Source organism: Simochromis diagramma, unplaced genomic scaffold (genome assembly GCF_900408965.1).
Source record: "Simochromis diagramma unplaced genomic scaffold, fSimDia1.1 OVJJ01000414.1, whole genome shotgun sequence".
NCBI classification, from domain to species: Eukaryota; Metazoa; Chordata; class Actinopteri; order Cichliformes; family Cichlidae; genus Simochromis; species Simochromis diagramma.
In genome coordinates this window covers 216,349-235,647 of record NW_024387240.1, presented here as the reverse complement: position 1 = coordinate 235,647, position 19,299 = coordinate 216,349, and the positions used below count along the sequence as shown (strand labels likewise).

General features: G+C 46.9%; 1 protein-coding gene and 1 long non-coding RNA gene across 2 annotated transcripts in view; both read right to left on the bottom strand.

Moving 5' to 3' along the window:
- Positions 1-279: 279 nt before the first annotated feature.
- LOC120747020 overlaps positions 280-19,299 on the bottom strand; it is a 75,339-nt gene continuing 56,319 nt past the window's right edge. Inside the window, exons 3-10 of the mRNA XM_040052588.1 lie at positions 4,686-4,949; positions 4,323-4,577; positions 3,991-4,239; positions 3,602-3,859; positions 1,684-1,986; positions 1,321-1,590; positions 1,116-1,199; positions 280-991 (exon numbers count right to left, since the gene is read on the bottom strand). Of these exons, the coding sequence (XP_039908522.1) occupies positions 925-991; positions 1,116-1,199; positions 1,321-1,590; positions 1,684-1,986; positions 3,602-3,859; positions 3,991-4,239; positions 4,323-4,577; positions 4,686-4,949 (1,750 nt within the window). The 3' untranslated portion in view covers positions 280-924. The remainder of the gene's footprint in view (positions 992-1,115; positions 1,200-1,320; positions 1,591-1,683; positions 1,987-3,601; positions 3,860-3,990; positions 4,240-4,322; positions 4,578-4,685; positions 4,950-19,299) is intronic.
- Positions 5,354-16,647, bottom strand: LOC120747023. The gene is made up of 2 exons (XR_005699027.1): positions 16,580-16,647; positions 5,354-5,480 (listed from the first exon to the last, which is right to left on the bottom strand). It is a non-coding gene; the product is annotated as an uncharacterized LOC120747023 (long non-coding RNA).

Here is a 19,299-nt window from a genome sequence, read left to right as displayed (position 1 = left end):
AATGCAAATTCCTCGCTGACAGTTTAACCAAAAGGCATTTCCAGTGGAAACTGGCCGACAGATCCTGAGCATAATCATGTATACTATCTACAAAACTTAAAAAGAGGTTATACACACACAATATGGTAATATTATGTTGAAGCACAGTACATATCACTCCGCGAGGCTCCTGCCTACGATAGCCGTAATGCTCCGACAATCCATCAAGCGGTGCGGCTTCGTAGCTTAGCAAAGTCGTACTAAAACATTTGACAGATTTTCGAGCGCCGTGCACATAAAATCGATTCGATGTCAGTAAACACAACCAGAGTTCATACATAAGGCACACGGGATTATAAGAACCTATAACCTATCTGGTTATAGGTTCCATTGTAAAGAGATGATTGTGAGAACTTGTTCATTATTTGTTCAATGAACAATTCAGCTGTTACACTTTTCAGTATCTGTTTGTATTTCGTGGAATCAACATTTGTGTGCGAGTACAGTTATTGCAAAAGTACCAAAAATAAACAAAGCCGACTCACAACTGTACAATAAAACTGTTACAGCCTCATTTTGTTTTTTCAGTAATTGAAAACATTTTAATCACAATAATACAACCTGATGTGTAAATATTGGGATGACCACTAGATGGCTTCAGATCTCCATAAAATAAAAATCCGCAGAAACATGAGACATTCTCGTTTCTATTTCTATTATTGCTCTTGTATATTACAGATTAGTATGATGCAATTGCGAGACTTTTTACTGAGACCATAAAACTACATCTCCCTGATGATGACGACCATGACGACGATGTTAAAGATGATGGCGAGTGCTCGAGTGCTTCACCAGATCTCAAACTGCGTGTGCTCCTTGAAGGCTGCTCTGATGATGATGATGATGACGACCAGGATAATGACGATGGTGATGATGGCGAGCGCTTCACCAGATCTCAAACTGCGTGTGCTCCTTGAAGGCTGCTCTGTGCACGATGTTGTTGCTGAAGAGTCTAGAAAGAGACCAAAGCAGAGAGAGCAGACGTCACTCACACAGAACAACATGAATCCACGTGAGCTCAGGCTGTGAATGATTCCTCTCAGAGTCTGAGAAGAAACTCCTTCATGTTGGCTCACCGCACACAGTGGATGGAGGGGTTGATGGAGAGCAGCTGCAGTAACACGTCGGTCGAAGCATCAGTGATCTGATTGTGACTCAGACTGTAACACAAACACAACATGTGGCTCTAACTGATCGCTGCACATTATATTACTGTAGTGTGTGTGAACAGGCTGATGGTTGTTGGTGCCTCCCACAGCAGGATCAGTGTGTGACACTCACTCTAGGACTTGGACTTTGTGCAGATGTGTGATGAGAGGGAGCAGCAGCTGGTCAGTGAGCTGACAGTGACTGAGGTCCAGCTCTGTCAGCCCTTCACACGAGTCCAGCATCTGGACCAAAGCCCCGCAGACCCTCTGATCCAGCGTGCTGTGACTGAGATCCAGCTCTCCACCCAGGGCTGTACACAGGGACACCGCCCGCCTCACTGCGTCCCTCTCACTGTTCACAGGAACCAGAGACAGCAGCTGGAGGAGGACAGTGTTACTGACTCTAAACAGGACAAACAGAGAAACTGTCAGGATGCATCAACACCAGCGTGAACAAGGTTCTCTCTGGTTCAGACTCTTCGGTGGTCTTTCCCACCTGAGGCGGACCCTGTGGAGGACAGGAAACAGCAGGTCCAGCACGCTGTCCTCCACCTCACAGTCTCGCAGGTCCAGCTGTGTGTCCCGGCTGCCCTGTGTCAGGATGGTGGAGACGGCCCTGCAGTCATCGGCAGTCAGACTCAGAGGCTCAGTCTGATCCTCCTCCGGTAGCTCCACACAGGAGGAGCAGGACAGATCCAAGCTGTGCTGCAGAGTCCTCAGCAGGCCTGACGCTGCCTCCTGCTGGACGTCACAGGCAGCACAGCAGTGGATGAACCTCAGCAGCTGGTTCCTGTCAACACTGGAAAGAAACGCATGGAGACAGAAAAACTAAAATGATAGATGCTGCAGACAAACTGCTGGCTCCAATAAAATGTGTTGATCTTTAAAACTAAAGGATTTTAAGAACAGCATCTATGAACTAGCAGCAGACACATTATTGTAATTAGATGTTGGATTTATGCACAGCACTCATGTTATTAAGACAAAGTCACACTGAGCCCAGTTTCCCTGCTTGGGCTGATTGTGCAGGTGGATGTTAACAGATAACAGCTTTAAATGAATAAGGACTCAGTTCATCTGGTAACTCGTTGTTCATAATTTACTGCATTTATCAGATTAAAAGCATCATTTGTCAGCAGTGATGAAGAGTAAATGTCTCCTTTGTGCCCAGGAAGCCACAGAAACACAGCATGTAGCAGATTATTTTAATGGGTCCAGTTCAAATGTGTCTGCAGACAAACTTGTGATTTCCAGCCTTCAGCTTGTTGTTCGAGCAGCTGATAAAAGTAGCCCAGGAGGTGTAATGACAACACTGGATAATAACTATAATTAATACAATTAAATTGTTAATTCGACCAATTTTAATTCACTAAGATTAAAATGACAATAACGCTGATGATACCATTTGGTAAAACCACAAATGAGACACAGAAATCAGAAGCAACAAGTCAGAGGCTGCAGTTTGGGAAACACTGAAGATCACCAGAAATGTTTGGGCCTCATTTGTAAACTTCACCAAATTATTTCCAATAATATATTTTTAAACAATTATCTGTATAATTAATGAGAAATTGCAAAGCTGACATTTGTAAACTTTGTAAATAATTCGTGAATATTGTGTGACATCTAAAAACAGGACGGCTAATGCTAAGCTGCAGTGTGTTCAGCGATAAGTCGGCCCTTAAAAAAAAAATGAAACTTTTGATTAGTCTGAATTTCTTTGTTGTTTAGTAAAGTTTGTGTTGGATTAAAATACAACAAACGGCTCTCACTGTTGCCATGACAGCGGGCTAATGCTAAAGAAAAGCTTGTGTGAAAGAGTCGGGGGCGGGGCATCTGTGATGAAACCCTCGATGATAAGTAGTGAAATAAACATCTGGTCATCATTAAAGAACACATACCATAGTGAGAACATGTTTGTGTCATCAGAGTGTAATTATCGTCTCTTTCCAACTATGATATATAAGATATGAAGCTTCACAACATTGTTGTTCGTACATGTCGCCGCTATGAGCACCACTATCAGCGGCTCTGGATTCTTTTCCAGGAAAACTGAACTCAAAGCCGTCTTCAAACCAGCTTACTGTCTGTAAACATCACCATGAACCAGTTACTGTTTGATCCTGTTTCCTGTTCCGTGTTTGCTACGGTGACCCTGGGTTGTTAGACAGGCGCCCACTAATAAAATGTGTTATTGTTGCTGTTGTTGTTATTATTACTGCTCTACCTTTAAATGATGTTCACTCTGCCTGCTGTTTGAAACTTTCCTTGTAGTTTCTTGTTCAACTGTTCGTGTAATCTGTTCCACACTAACAGTAAAATGTTAGCTTGTTTTTGAAGCATTATGTTACAATAAAGTGTGTTGTTCAGCAATCACACAGTGCAGCACAGAGGAACGAGCTCTAATATCGGACCTGAGACGAGAAACGCTGTCCAGCATGAGGAGGATGGACTCTACTCCCCCTGCTGGTATGGAGGTCCACAGCAGGTTCAGTCTGACTCCGTCTCCGTGTCTGAGGATGAAGATCAGAGCAGCACAGTCCACTGAGTCCAGCTGTCTGCAGCTCAGGCTGATCACATGACCGAGTGACCTCAGCAAACTGGGAACAGCATGACTGTCGTGAGCTCTGTAGAGCTCTCTGATGGAGCTCATCACAAAGCTGGGACTGGGCCTGAAAACAAAGAGTTTATTTCCAACTTTGTTTAAAGGATCCATGAAGTGCTGATTAAAGATGAGACAGCATTTCAAATCCTCCTGATTAATCAGCAGAAACTGTGTAAAAGATCAAACCACATTCAGCACCTTGTAAACACAATCCTGTCCAGAAAGGGAAGCAGACGTGTGGTCTCCTCCTGTAAGAACAGGTTCTTCCTCAGGTTCACAGTGATGGTCTGAGCCGACGGCTGCTGCAGCAGATAGTGAAGCAGCTCCCAGCTCAGGCAGCAGGAGGTCAGGTCTCCACCAACCTTACTCAAGAAGGACAACGTCAAGTCCTTGTCCTGGGTTTCATGGAGGAGAGACAGGAGCTGCTGGAAGCTCTCTTCACTCAGTCTGCAGAGATCATCAATATAAAATAAGCTTTGAAGTAAAAATCGACATTTTATTTGTCCTGTGATGTTCAGAAAGACATTTACTTGACTGTCAGAGGACCATGATGGAGCAGCAGTGCAATGAGACCCTGAGCAGGGATGCAGGTCTCAGTCAGGTCTAACCGTCCGACTGTCCAGTATCTCAGCAGGGAAGCCAAACTACTGACGGCCCTCAACAATACTCTGAGTGATGGTCGGGCTTTCTTAGGCACAAGAGAAAGCTCTTCAACAGCCAGCCGACGGGCCGCTCTGCCTCTTCTTACCCACTGAGACAGCAGCAAGGACATGTCGATGGAAAGCCTGAAGAACGAAGAGACGAAAGAGCAGAAATGATGAACACCAAGAACTAAAGATTCACATAGAAATGATGTTAGAAGAGCAGGAGAGAGTCATGGTTTCACTTCCTGCCTCAGACTGTGTAGTCGTGTTGTGTGTCTGAAGAGCAGAGCGCCTCCTCTGGCAGACATCTTGCTGGGTGTGAGGATGAGATCCACTTTAGAGCCGCACAGTTTGAGAACTCTCCCCACAGACCAGCAGCTTTTCCTGTGTAACGCTCCTGTTAGCAGCAGCTGGAAGCCCAGCAGCTGCAGCAGAGACTCCAGCTGCTGGGCCTCCTCTCTGGATCTTACAGACATGGATGTGCACACACTCTGGAAGAACTCTGGACCACAGCTGGAACACAGTGAAGATGGGATCAGAGAACATGCTGGAAACGTTCTGCAAATGAAACCAACATCACTTATTTACCTGAGCTGTGAGATAAAAGGCAGACACTGCAGCAAACTCCTCACTTCACTCTCTTCATGTGAGCAGCCTGTCAGCTCCACTTGTTTCTTCTCTGGTTGGAGTTTCAGCAGCTCCAGGAGGATGGAGGTCTTTCTCTCTGAGAGGTCTATGGACCAGACTGCAGGAGCTGACTGGAAAACTGACTGTAATGATGGAAGGACACTCAGACCTGTTTTAGTCTCACAGTCCTTCACATGGGAGCACAGATCCAACAGGAAGTCTCTCTGATATTGCTTCAGATAATCATCATCATCTTCATTTATGTGTCTCTCATGAACGGGGAATGTCTGATATGTGCACACTGATGCTAACAGCTCCAGGATCTTCTCTCCTGTCTGCTGCTCTCTCTCTGCTGCTGCACAGAACAGACTCACAAAGATCCTCGTTCTGTCTTCATCTGATGTCTCAGCATCAACTCTGGAACAATAAGAAGGAAACCTTCAGTGATGATTTGATGTGAGCTGCATAAAAACAGCCACACACTGCTGATGGACTTGCCTATGTGTGTCCTGTATATAATGAAAGTCCATTTTAAAGCCGTCTTCCATCAGAGCAGCTGAGCATAGTATTTAGACTGTTTCTGACTCACAGTCAGTGTTGGGAAGGTAAGTTTTCAAATGTATTCCACTACAGATTACAGATTACATGCCCCAAAAGGTATTTTGTAACTGTCAGGGGTTGCTGAGTGGATGTGGAGAAAAGGACTCAAACGCAGGACTCACGGTGAAGATGCAGGGTGTTTATTGTGAGGGACGAATGACGAAAACAGGAGATGGCTGACTGACTGAATAACTGAATGAACGGCTGACTGATCTGGACTTGGAAGGCAAACATGGGGCATAGACAGTAGCGACAACATTAATGACGCGACGCGACGCTGACCAGGAGAGAACTGAGGACTTAAATACACTGGCTGAACAATGATTGATAGGTGACAGGTGAGTGAGCAGCTGAACACAATTGAACTAACGATGCATGGAATAAGAACTAGAACATAATGCACACAGAGTAACGTAACACAAAACAGGAAGTGGAACGTACAGAGGATAAACAGTGAACATGAACTGAAAATACTGGGTCAACGACCCAGAAACCCTGACAGTAACGTATTCTGAATACTATGGATTACAAAATATATTATCATGCTTTTTAAAACTACATTAATGTCCTATTGCTGTGTGATTTATTACTATTACTGAAGGTTACTCACCAGACCAATACCAACTCGACTTAAAATTTATTTCACACCTCAAACCTTTAGTAAATAATTAAACAAATAAGAGTAAACTGCAATCATTTACTGGTAGCAAGAAAATAATCTACTAACTCATTTACACTCCGTTCACACCTAGATGGATAAAGGCAGCTTTTTCTATGTGTTTGGGTCTTTCGTTCACACGTGAACGGCATTTTGAATAATCTAAAACTGAGATTTTGTCACGATCCTGGGTCTTAGGACCCAGTGTTTTGAGTTTTAGTTCATTTTGATGTTTATAGTATGTTAAGCTCATCAGGTCTTCTATGTTCATTTGCTTATTAGTTCCCTCTTGTGTTTTCTATCACTATGTTATGTCTCCCCTGCTTTTCATGTATTTCATGTCTGTGGCTTATGTTGTCAAGTTCAGGTTGTCATGTCTATATCTCACTGTGTTTCCTGTTTTATTGTGAAGAGGTCTGGCGTGTCTGTGTTCATCATGTTCAGTTACTCTCCCCTGTGACGTAATTATGTTTATGTGTCAGCTGGGTTCCCATGTGTTGCCACTTCCCTCATTATCCTCCTGTGTCCATTTAGTCTGTGTGTTCTCAGTCATTCTTTGTCAGGTCGTCCGTTGTACTGCTCCGTTGTTTCCTATGTCTCCGCTCCAGGTATCCTTGTCAGTTCGTTATGTTTAGAGTTTTGTATGTTTCGTTTTAGTTCACACAGTTTAGGTCAGTGTTTAGTTTTCATCGATTCCCTATTATTTTGTACCCTCATTTCTTGCCTTAATAAACGGCTTGTTTTGTTATTCACATCTCATTTCGGTCTGCGCTTGAGTCCTTCCCTGCAACATACGGTCTGCCCTAGCCAGACCGTGACAGTACGACCTGAACACTATGGACTCAGCAGACCGCGAGCTTTACGAGCGTCGGGAGGCAGCCTTCGCCCAGCTGGAGGAGGAGCTCCGCTGGAAGCCGTGGCACGCCCCCGACTATGAGCGGATTTTCCACGGGACTCGGCTGGCTCTCGGAGGTCCCAAGAGCTGCCGTAAGTCCCCGCCTGTTTCCAAACCTCGTCCGCTTCAGGTGGGAGTTTTTCGCGTGGCTACAGGCGCTCACGCTCCAGCCTCGTTGTCGCCGTGTTGTGCACCGGGGGCTCAGTCGCTCGCTCCGCCGGCTTCCTCCACTCGAAGGAAGCGGCGCGCCCGTCGCCATAAACTGGACAATGCCGAGCTCACGGTGGTGAGTAACAATGACTATTACCCTCACGTCCCGTCTGATGCTAACAACAATCTGCTCACTTCCGATCCATGGGGAATTTCCCTTATGGATGACGACGTGGACTGGGAGGATCCGTTTTGTTTTACTCCCTCTACACAGGGAGGGATGAAAGACAATTCCCACTCACCTAAGCCTGCACATACGGTTAAGGGAAAGACTGTTAATCACGCTACCAGGACAAACACACTCGGTTCCGCTTCCGTCTGTTCAGGTTCTGTGAGGTCCGTTTCAGTTATCCCCGAGTCAACCCGCTTTGCTACCACTAACCCACGGATTTCGGAAGCTGTTAAAACTAGGACTGCAAATGCTAAGACTGCTAAACATGAAGTGGACGGCGGGTTCATTTTTGATAGATCCGTTTTTGTCGACCCCGTATATGTCGACCCTGAGCCTGCCGTTTCTGCGACTGTTTTTTCTGAGCCTACTCCCATTCCTGCTCGTGTTTCTCCTCCCGGGGCAGCTTGGGCCCAGCGTACCTCTGCACCCGTGTCTGTTCCTCGGGTGGGGGAGACTGAGGCCCAGTTGGCTCCCGCTCTGGTTTCCAGGCCGGCTGAGGCTCTGACCCTTTCTGCACCCGTACCTGCTCCTCGGGTGGGAAGGGCAGTTGCCCAGCCGTTGCAGGTACCTGTTCCGGTCCCCAGGGTGAGGGCAGCCAGGATACAGCCCGTCTCCGCACCCGTTCCTACTCCTCGGGTGGGAGTGGCTAGTGTCCGGCATGCTCCCGCACCCGTCCCTGTCTCTACTGAGGGCTCGGGAGAATTCGGTCTGCAATCCACACCGCCATCGCTACTGCATGCCTTTCAGTCATTAGCTCAGTCGTTAGCTCTGTTAGCAGCCTGGTCCGTAGCTTACATTCCTGTGCTTCCGTTAGCCCAGCCCTTAACCCACTGTGCAGCTCAGTCATTTGCTCCACCTGCTCAGCCTTCTGTTCAGCCGGTGGTCTCTGCACCTACTGGTCATGCCACGTCAGCTGGAGGGCCCGAGGAGCCCGTCCAGCCTCATGCCACGTCAGCTGGAGGGCCCGAGGAGCCCGTCCAGCCTCATGCCACGTCAGCTGGAGGGCCCGAGGGGCCCGTCCAGCCTCCTGCCTCCGCTGGAGGGTCCGAGGGGCCCGTTCAGCCTCCTGTCTCCGCTGGAGGGTGCGAGGGGCCCGTTCAGCCTCCTGTCTCCAATGGAGGGCCCGAGGAGCCCGTCCGGCCACCCGTCTCCGCTGGAGGGCCCGAGGAGCCCGTTCGGCCACCCGTCTCCGCTGGAGGGCCCGAGGAGCCCGTCCGGCCACCCGTCTCCGCTGGAGGGCCCGAGGAGCCCGTTCGGCCACCCGTCTCCGCTGGAGGGCCCGAGGAGCCCGTTCGGCCGCCACCTGTGGCGGCCTCTGCTTCATCGTCTACGCCTGGTCCGGCCCCTGCTTCATCGTCTACGCCTGGTCCGGCCCCTGCTTCATCGTCTACGCCTGGTCCGGCTTCAGCCTGTGCTTCGCCTGGTCCGGCTTCAGCCTGTGCTTCGCCTGGTCCGGCTGCATCCGAGTCTTCGTCATCGCCTGGTCCGGCTGCATCCGAGTCTTCGTCCTTGTCTGGTCCAGCCTCTGCTTCTGCTACGCCTGGTCCGGTCTCAGCTTCTGCTACGCCTGGTCCAGCCTCTGCCTCATCGTCTACGCCTGGTCCGGCCTCTGCCTGTGCTACGCCTGGTCCGGCCTCTGCCTGTGCTACGCCTGGTCTGGCCTCTGCCTGTGCTACGCCTGGTCCGGCTTCAGCCTCTGCTTCGCCTGGTCCGACCTCTGCCTCATCGTCTACGCCTGGACCGGCCTCTGCCTCATCGTCTACGCCTGGTCCGGCCTCGGCTCCTGCTTCGCCGTCGCCTGGTCCGGCCTCTGCGTCTGCCTCGTCTGGTCCAGCTTCAGCCTCTGCTTCTGTGTCGGCCTCGCCTGGTCCTGCGGCTGTGTTGCTGCCGCCCACGCCACGTTTTGCCCTTCGGAATCGCCAGCCGCTTTCCGGGCCATCAGCTGGACATCGTTGCCATCGGGGTCGGCCGCCTGAACTGTTCCACCTGTGGTGCTCTCGACCTCCGGGTCGGCCCCCTGAACTGTTTCCATGTCGCCGCCGTTGCCGTCCGCACGGACGGCCCCCGGAACTATTTGACCATGAACTCCTGTGCCGTCGGCCTCCGGGCTTGCCCCCTGATCAAATGAACTATGGACTTCTGGACCGTCACCCTCCGGGTCGGCCCCCTGAGGAGTTGTGAACTGTTCCCTGCGCTCCTGTGTTTTTGATGGACATTGTGTTTTTGTGGCTTTGTTTCTGGCCCTCCGTCCTGGACCCCCGCCACCCGCCCTGGGTGGGTTGTTTTTGGTTTTGTTTTTCGTGGTTTTGGGCGTCTGGAATCCGCCCTTGAAGGGGGGGCTCTGTCACGATCCTGGGTCTTAGGACCCAGTGTTTTGAGTTTTAGTTCATTTTGATGTTTATAGTATGTTAAGCTCATCAGGTCTTCTATGTTCATTTGCTTATTAGTTCCCTCTTGTGTTTTCTATCACTATGTTATGTCTCCCCTGCTTTTCATGTATTTCATGTCTGTGGCTTATGTTGTCAAGTTCAGGTTGTCATGTCTATATCTCACTGTGTTTCCTGTTTTATTGTGAAGAGGTCTGGCGTGTCTGTGTTCATCATGTTCAGTTACTCTCCCCTGTGACGTAATTATGTTTATGTGTCAGCTGGGTTCCCATGTGTTGCCACTTCCCTCATTATCCTCCTGTGTCCATTTAGTCTGTGTGTTCTCAGTCATTCTTTGTCAGGTCGTCTGTTGTACTGCTCCGTTGTTTCCTATGTCTCCGCTCCAGGTATCCCTGTCAGTTCGTTATGTTTAGAGTTTTGTACGTTTCGTTTTAGTTCACCCAGTTTAGGTCAGTGTTTAGTTTTCATCGATTCCCTATTATTTTGTACCCTCATTTCTTGCCTTAATAAACGGCTTGTTTTGTTATTCACATCTCATTTCGGTCTGCGCTTGAGTCCTTCCCTGCAACATACGGTCTGCCCTAGCCAGACCGTGACAGATTTTTTAAAACTCCTTTATTGCATTTACGTGGACGAGGAATACGGGGTTCATCACGCAGCGTCAAAAGTTGTGCGTCTTTTGTCACATTTTTCACGTCTTACTATTTGTGGTTTTTACACACTTACACACGCAGTTACTGTCCCCCCATTTAAAGGCAGAAGCGTCATTATTTTATGTGTAAAGCGGTCCCTCGTTTATTGCGGCAGTTAGGTTCTAAAAAATCCCGCGATAGGTGAAATCTGTACAGTAGTCAGCTACATTTTTTAAAGTTATTATAGATGTTTGAAGGCTGTAAATAACCTCACTACAAGCTGTACACTTTCCTCAGACAGGTATGAACATTTTCACTCTTCTCTCGCTTGTTTAAACACAAAGTTCAAACCTTGTTAGAAAAATAAGTCCAGTATTATAGAATGAAACCAAAGATCAATCCCTGTTTTCAGAACATGGGAACAGAGCAGCTGCAGAGAATTCAACATTAATGAATCAATGGTACAGAAGTAGACGAAGCAAGAACAATGAGTCAAGTTTGACTTCTCTGACTGTTTGGCTTTGCTTAATGCGTCTTAGAATCCAACTTTTTGTGCCATAGTTAGCGTCTTCCTCAGCCTTTTGGGAGCTACCGCAGGAGCCTCTGACGTGCAAAACGTTTCGTCGACATTGTTGTGTTTTGTTATGATCCAATGTTGTCAGTGTTTCTTTTATGTGTGACTCCTCCCACCAGAGGATGGTTGTGGGTTTTTTCCCCTTTTCTTTCTTAGGAAGTGGACACCTGGGCGTGCCTGCTGAGTATTTGGTTGCAGTCTCTTCCTGTCCTCGGATTGGATAATTGGTTTATCACCTCCAGTATTTACCCACCAGATGACAGCCAACTGGCCGCCCTCTCTCCTAGCCTCCACCATCCAACAAAGAAGAGCATGTGTTTTTGATTCGTTGTTTCGTAAAGTGTCTTTGCCCATTGATTTGCCAGTATAACCGTGTGTGTGTGTGTGTGTGTGTGTGTGTGTGTGTCGTTAGTACCTTAATCTTGAAAATAGCTGTAAATAGATTTGTAAAGTAGCAATCGTGTATTTTGTTCACCTTGTATATATTGTTCACTGCAGCAGCCTAGTAGGCGTGAGAAGCCATTTTTGTTGATTAAGTTTTCTCCTGTTTTTCATTTAGAAAGTTAGGTAACTGAATTGCCTTTTGGTTGGTTTTCATTTGTGTAGGAAAGCGTAGGGACCAATAGGGAGTTTTGTTTGTTATTTTTGGCACTGCTCACTGCTGAAGCAAGTAAATGGCTGCTTAGCACTTTGAAAGATACGACTGTTTGTGTTCTTGCTTTGGTGGTGCGTGAGTGGGGCCAATTTCTTGTTGTGTTCAATACACGCCTAGACTAAGAACAGTGATGTCATCAGCGAGAGCCCGGTGACCAGCATCGCGGAGCATGACGTCCGAGCGGCACTGAGGAGAGTGAACACAAGGAAAGCGGCGGGGCCAGACGGTATCACCGGCCGTCTGCTGCGCTGCTGTGCTGACCAGCTAGCAGGTGTGTTCACTTACATCTTCAACGAGTCCCTGGCGAAGTCTGTGGTCCACACATGCTTCAAAAGATCCACCATCATCCCTGTGCCCAAGAACAGCAAACCCTCATCCCTGAACGATTACCGGCCAGTTGCACTGACCTCGGTAGTAATGAAGGTGTTTGAGAGGCTGCTGAAGAACATCATCTCCTCCTCCATCCCAGACACCACAGATCCGCTGCAGTTCGCCTACAGATCCAACAGATCCACAGAGGATGCCATCGCCCACGTCCTACACACCACTCTCAGCCACGTGGACAAGAAACAGGGTAACTATGTGAGAATGCTGTTTGTTGATTACAGTTCAGCGTTTAACACAATAGTGCCCTGCAGACTGTTCACAAAGCTGAGGGATCTGGGACTTAACAGCCGTCTGTGTGAGTGGGTGTTGGACTTCCTCACTGGCAGAACTCAGGTGGTGAGGGTGGGCAGGTGCTTCTCCAACAGCATCACCATCAACACAGGAGCACCTCAGGGATGTGTCCTCTCGCCACTGCTCTACTCCCTCTACACTTCAGACTGTGTGGCCACCCATGGCTCCAACACCATTGTGAAGTTTGCTGACGACACAGTGGTGTTGGGTGCCATCTTCAACAACTATGAGGCGGCCTACATGGATGAAGTGAAGAATCTGGCATCGTGGTGCCAGGACAACCACCTCCAGCTGAACGTCAGCAAGACCAAGGAGCTGGTGGTGGACTTCAGAAGGGGTCAGCACAGAGACTACAAGCCCATCATCATCAATGGAGCTCCAGTGGAGAGGGTGCAGTCCTTCAAGTATCTTGGTGTCCACATCTCCTCAGACCTGACATGGGCTGCCCACATTCAGGTCCAGACCAAAAAGGCTAGGCAGCGCCTGTATCACCTACGACAACTGAGGAAGTTCAGGGTCTCTCCAAAGATCCTCAGGATTTTCTATACAGGCGCTGTGGAGAGCATCCTCACACAGAACATGACATCGTGGTTTGGGAACAGCTGTGTGAAGGACCAAAAAGCTCTCCAGAGAGTGATCCGTACAGCAGAACGCTGCTGCAGGATTGCTCTCCCCCCGCTTCAGGACACCTACACCAGGAGATGCCGGACTAGAGCAGATACTGAAGGACCCGTCCCATCCTGGCAACAAACTGTTCCAACTTCTGCAATCTGGTAGAAGGTTCCGCATCTTCCGGGCAAGGACAGAGAGACTCAAGAGGAGCTTCTATCCCCAAGCCATCCGTGCCCTAAACACACACACCCGCCCTCTCACATCATCTATAATTGACTGAGACAGGACTCTCTTCCAGACACTAAACCAAGGCACAATGTACATTTCAATTCCTTTAATTTTAAATATGTTTATATTGTCTATCCTGTAAAATAGTCAGATATCTATTCATATTAATATACAGAATTCACCTGCTTGCTGCTACTACTGCACATTCACCCAGTGTATATACTATATGTCTGTATATATATATATATATATATATATATATATAATGTTCTTCCTCTACACCCCCCCCCCCCCCCCCCCCCCAATTTTTGCACATGTCGAGGAGCGTGTCAGGCTACATTTCACTGTGTGTTATACTTGTATAACTATGCATGTGACAAATAATAAAGAACCTTGAACCTTGAACCTTGAACATAACAGTTTGTTGGGGAGAAAACTTACAAACATACAGGACAGCAGAGTGACACCGCTAGCAAGTGAAGAGTTGTGTAAATTTGACAAGCTGAACACATTCTGCACTGGACAGGAGACACAAGGTTGGCTGTAGACCATTAACAATCAATCAGGACGCAGAACACAATGCGCTGTTAAAAAAAAAAGAAAGAAAAATGTGCAGAATTGCACGGACCACACTGCCCATGACGGTACAGTCTTCAGGGCTGTGCCTGTAACACTGCTCATATTCCCTTACTATTAAAATATTTTTTCAATGATAATTTATAAAAATATTTCTTACACTTCGCAGTCCAAGGTGTCAAGGGACCCGAGGTACTTGAATTGTGCAACTTTTGATGGAGATGAAGATGTTGCGGTGGCCTCTGGGTCTCACACGACTAGACCGAATGAGGAACAAAGATGTCAGGAAACGGTGGGAGTGACACTGATCACAAACAAGATGCAAGAGGCGAGGCGCCGATGGTACGGCCATGTTGCCCGTAGCGATAAGAACTGCATCGCAAAGAAAGCCCAGCAATTAGATCTGGGTGACAACAGGCCACGAGGAAGACCAAAAAAGCGCTGGATGGACCAAATCAAAGATGATATGAAGGTTGTGAATGTTACACCAGAAGACGCCCTGGATAGGAAGAAGTGGAGGGAGGCATGCAAAACAGCAGACCCAGCATCGCGGGATATGAACCGCTAGGAAGGAGAAGATTTCTTACAGCTCTAATGTGCAGCTGTCAGCTTACAAATAAACCGCAGCACAGAGCGCTCACACACATCTATTCATTCACTTCTTCACAGATGTTTATCATCCATTCATGTGCTCATGTTTGTGACTGATGAAGGCGGCATTCGATTGGTCCATTTTGTGTGGAAGAAGAGAGAAAAAACAAATCCAAGGCCTCCTTTTATGTGAGTGTGGACAGAGACTGAAGCTGAACACAAAGTTACCCCCACATTGTCACAGCTGTCATCTCTGACTGCAGGTTTAGCTTTCATCAAGCCAGCTCACGCAAAGAAAGCCAGCTTATGATCAAGCTGCTTCACTCTTCAGCCGTCTGTACAATTATACAATTATATTAAAATGCATATACTGAAAAATGTTTCCACTGATGACTTCAGGGAGCATCTCGTCTTCTGAAGAATTAATCATGTAAAGAAGAATTCGTGTACTTGAGCTGTGAGATAAAAGGCAGACACAGCTTTATGATCCAGACTGCAGGAGCTGACTGGAAAACTGACTGTAACTGACTGATTGAAAGACACTCAGACCTGTTTTAGTCTCACAGTCCTTCACATGGGAGCACAGATCCAACAGGAAGTTAATCTGATATTGCTTCAGATCATAATAATCATAGAAGTATCTCTCATGAAGAGGGAATGTCTGATATGTGCACACTGATGCTAACAGCTCCAGGATCTTCTCTCCTGTCTGCTGCTCTCTCTCTGCTGCTGCACAGAACAGACTCACAAAGATCCTGACTGCTCCATAACCATTCCAAACATCAAGACTGGAACAATAAGAAGGAAACATTCAGTGATGATTTGATGTGAGCTGCATAAAAACAGCCACACACTGCTGATGGACTCCATCTGGTCCATGCTTCCTGTACATAATGACGCTCCATGTTAAATATAACATAAAAGAGGGAAACATATCATCTCAGTTGCAGCACATAACTAATTTATTAATCCTCATAAAAACAAGAAAACACAAATATTTTAGAAATTTGTCAAAATTCGACTTTTAGAAGCTTCTTTAAATCAAGAAGAGACGGTAAAAACTTTACTTTAAGATTAAATTAATAGAAAAGTTGTTTTCTGCTTTCTTTGTAACTATATACTATGTGTATACTGCATGTGGTGAACGCATGTTCTCCATCAAAACTCTTCACTAAGCTTCTGAATACAATCTGACTTACCTGAGCTGTGAGATAAAAGGCAGACACTGCAGCAAACTCCTCACTTCACTCTCTTCATGTGAGCAGCCTGTCAGCTCCACTTGTTTCTTCTCTGGTTGGAGTTTCAGCAGCTCCAGGAGGATGGAGGTCTTTCTCTCTGAGAGGTCTATGGACCAGACTGCAGGAGCTGACTGGAAAACTGGCTGTAATGATGGAAGGACACTCAGACCTGTTTTAGTCTCACAGTCCTTCACATGGGAGCACAGATCCAACAGAAAGTCTCTCTGATAATCTTCATCCATGTGTCTCTCATGAAGAGGGAATGTCTGATATGTGCACACTGATGCTAACAGCTCCAGGATCTTCTCTCCTGTCTGCTGCTCTCTCTCTGCTGCTGCACAGAACAGACTCACAAAGATCCTGACTGCTCCATGACGACTCCAAACATCAACACTGTAACAATAAGAAGGAAACATTTAGTGATGATTTGATGTGAGCTGCATAAAAACAGCCACACACTGCTGATGGACTCCATCTGGTCCATGTTTCCTGTACATAATGACGCTCCATGTTAAATATAACATAAACGAGGGAAACATATCATCTGAGTTGCAGCACATAACTAATTTATTAATCCTCATAAAAACAAGAAAACACAAATATTTTAGAAATTTCTCAAAATTCCACTTTTAGAAGCTTCTTTAAATCAAGAAGAGACGGTAAAAACTTTACTTTAAGATTAAATGAATAGAAAAGTTGTTTTTCTGCTTTCTTTGTAAAGTAACTATATACTATGTGTATACTGCATGTGGTGAACGCATGTTCTCCATCAAAACTCTTCACTAAGCTTCTGAATACAATCTGACTTACCTGAGCTGTGAGATAAAAGGCAGACACTGCAGCAAACTCCTCACTTCACTCTCTTCATGTGAGCAGCCTCTCAGCTCCACTTGTTTCTTCTCTGGTTGGAGTTTCAGCAGCTCCAGGAGGATGGAGGTCTTTCTCTCTGAGAGGTTTATGGACCAGACTGCAGGAGCTGACTGGAAAACTGACTGTAATGATGGAAGGACACTCACACCTGTTTCAGTCTCATAAGAGTACAGGTCCAGGAGGAAGTCACACCATTTCTCTTTAAGAGGACTGTTTTTGTATCTGCACACTGATGCTAACGGCTCCAGGATCTTCTCTCCTGTCTGCTGCTCTCTCTCTGCTGCTGCACAGAACAGACTCACAAAGAACCTGACTTCATGATGATCATTCAAAACATTAAATCTGCAACAATAAAAAGGAAACATTTAGAGATGATTTGATGTGAGCTGCATTGAAACAACCACACACTGCTGACACACTTTGCAATGTTTGTGAGTTTGATCTGGATCTTTGTTGATTTTCTGTCTTCAGTAAAATGAAACTTTGATAAAATCAGAGTCTGTTTATTTCTTTGGAAGTCAGCAAACTCATAAATTGAGCAGAGGATCAAATAATTATGTCACTGCTGTAAAAAGGTAGAACACTGTGAGAACAGCTGTAATACAGTGTTGTATTATTCATGTACGTCGGAGTATTTGGAGAGTTTAGATCTTATATTTGCTATGGTCACTGAATCCTGGTATTTCTTGGTTTAATGCAGTAACGTCTGTTTTCTACAATGTTTATATGACAGGAAATGCTGTTTGCGTTGGATTCTCTATGATGAAGGAGATGGCGAGCCACCTCTGAACCTCATCACCTCCTTAGACCGAGCAGCTGCTCTGAGCTTTCACTGTGCCAGACAAGGAGGCCACGCCCCTTTTCCAGCCTTCACCTGAGCTCACCTGTGTGAAAGCACAGCACCAAATACACTCAACAAAAATATAAACGCAACACCTTTGTTACTGCTCCCATTCCCCATGGGATGGACGTAGAGACCATCCCATGGGGATGGTCTCTCACATCTGCCATATTGAGATAATCCATCCCACCTCACAGGTGTGCCACATCAGGATGCTGATCTGACATCATGAGTAGTGCACAGGTGTACCTCAGACTGCCCACAGCAAAATGCCACAGATGCCACAAGCAATGAGGGAGCGTGCAATTGGCATGCTGACAGCAGGAATGTCAACCAGATCTGTCGCCCGTGCATTGAATGTTCATTTCTCAACCATAAGCCGTCTCCACAGGCGTTTCAGAGAATATGGCAGCACATCCAACCGGCCTCACAACCGCAGACCTCGTGTAACCACACCAGCCCAGGACCTCCACATCCAGCAGGTTCACCTCCAAGATCGTCTGAGACCAGCCACCCAGACAGCTGCTGGAACAATTGGTTTGCACAGCCAAACAATTTCTGCACAAACTGTCAGAAACCGTCTCAGAGACGCTCAACTGCATGCCCGTCGTCCTCATCGGGGTCTTGATCTGAATCCAGCTCGTCGCCGTAACAGACTTGTGTGGGCAAATGCTCACATTCGATGGCGTCTGGCACGTTGGAGAGGTGTGCGCTTCACGGATGAATCATGGTTCACATTGTTCAGGGCAGATGGCAGCTGAGAATGTCCCAGTTCTTGCATGGCCAGCATACTCACCGGACATGTCACCCATTGAGCATGTTCGGGATGTGCTTGACCGGCGTATACGACAGCGTGTACCAGTTCCCACGAATATCCAACAACCCCGCACAGCCATTGAAGTGGAGTGGACCAACATTCCACAGGCCACAATTGACAATCTGATAGACTCCATGCGACGATGTGTTGCACTGCATGAGGCAAATGGTGGTCACACCAGATACTGACCGGTTCTGGGTCCCCAGACCCCCAATAGCGCAAAAAACTGCACATTCCAGGGTGGCCTTTTGTTGTGGGCAGTCTGAGGTACACCTGTGCACTACTCATGATGTCAGATCAGCATCCTGATGTGGCACACCTGTGAGGTGGGATGGATTATCTCAATATGGCAGATGTGCCCACTACCACACATTTGGACTGATTTGTGACCACTGTTTGGGAGGGATGGTTATATTGTGTATCTGGAATGAATTTTAGGTCTCTACGTCCATCCCATGGGGAATGGGAGCAGTAACAAAGGTGTTGCGTTTATATTTTTGTTCAGTGTAGCTTAGCTGCTGTGTTTCATTCAGGAGCACTTTGGAAGTGAACCTGACTGGACGTCTTTACTAAAACTGACTGACTACAAACCGGAGGAGCCAACGACAGAACTTCCAAACTCTTAAACATCCCAGAGACACTTTCCTGCATCATTCAAATTCAAATTCAGATTCTATTTGTCACACACACACACAACCATACACAGTATGACATTGGGGGTGGGGGGGGGTGTGTAATGCTTGTAGCTGTACAATGCCCGACCATTAAATGACAGAAAAAAAGTTTTACAATATTTACAATTTACAGGTTACTACAAAATTTACAAATTAACTTAGGAATTTACAGTAAAGAATGTGCAAATAGCAGAAGAGATTAGAAAGATTAGAAAGATTATAAATTACAGGAATTATAGGATTATAGGAAATGTGTGGTGGTGCGTGTGTTGATTTGATGTGTGGGAGAGTCCAGCCCTACACCTGGTTCAGGCCCCGAATAGCCTGG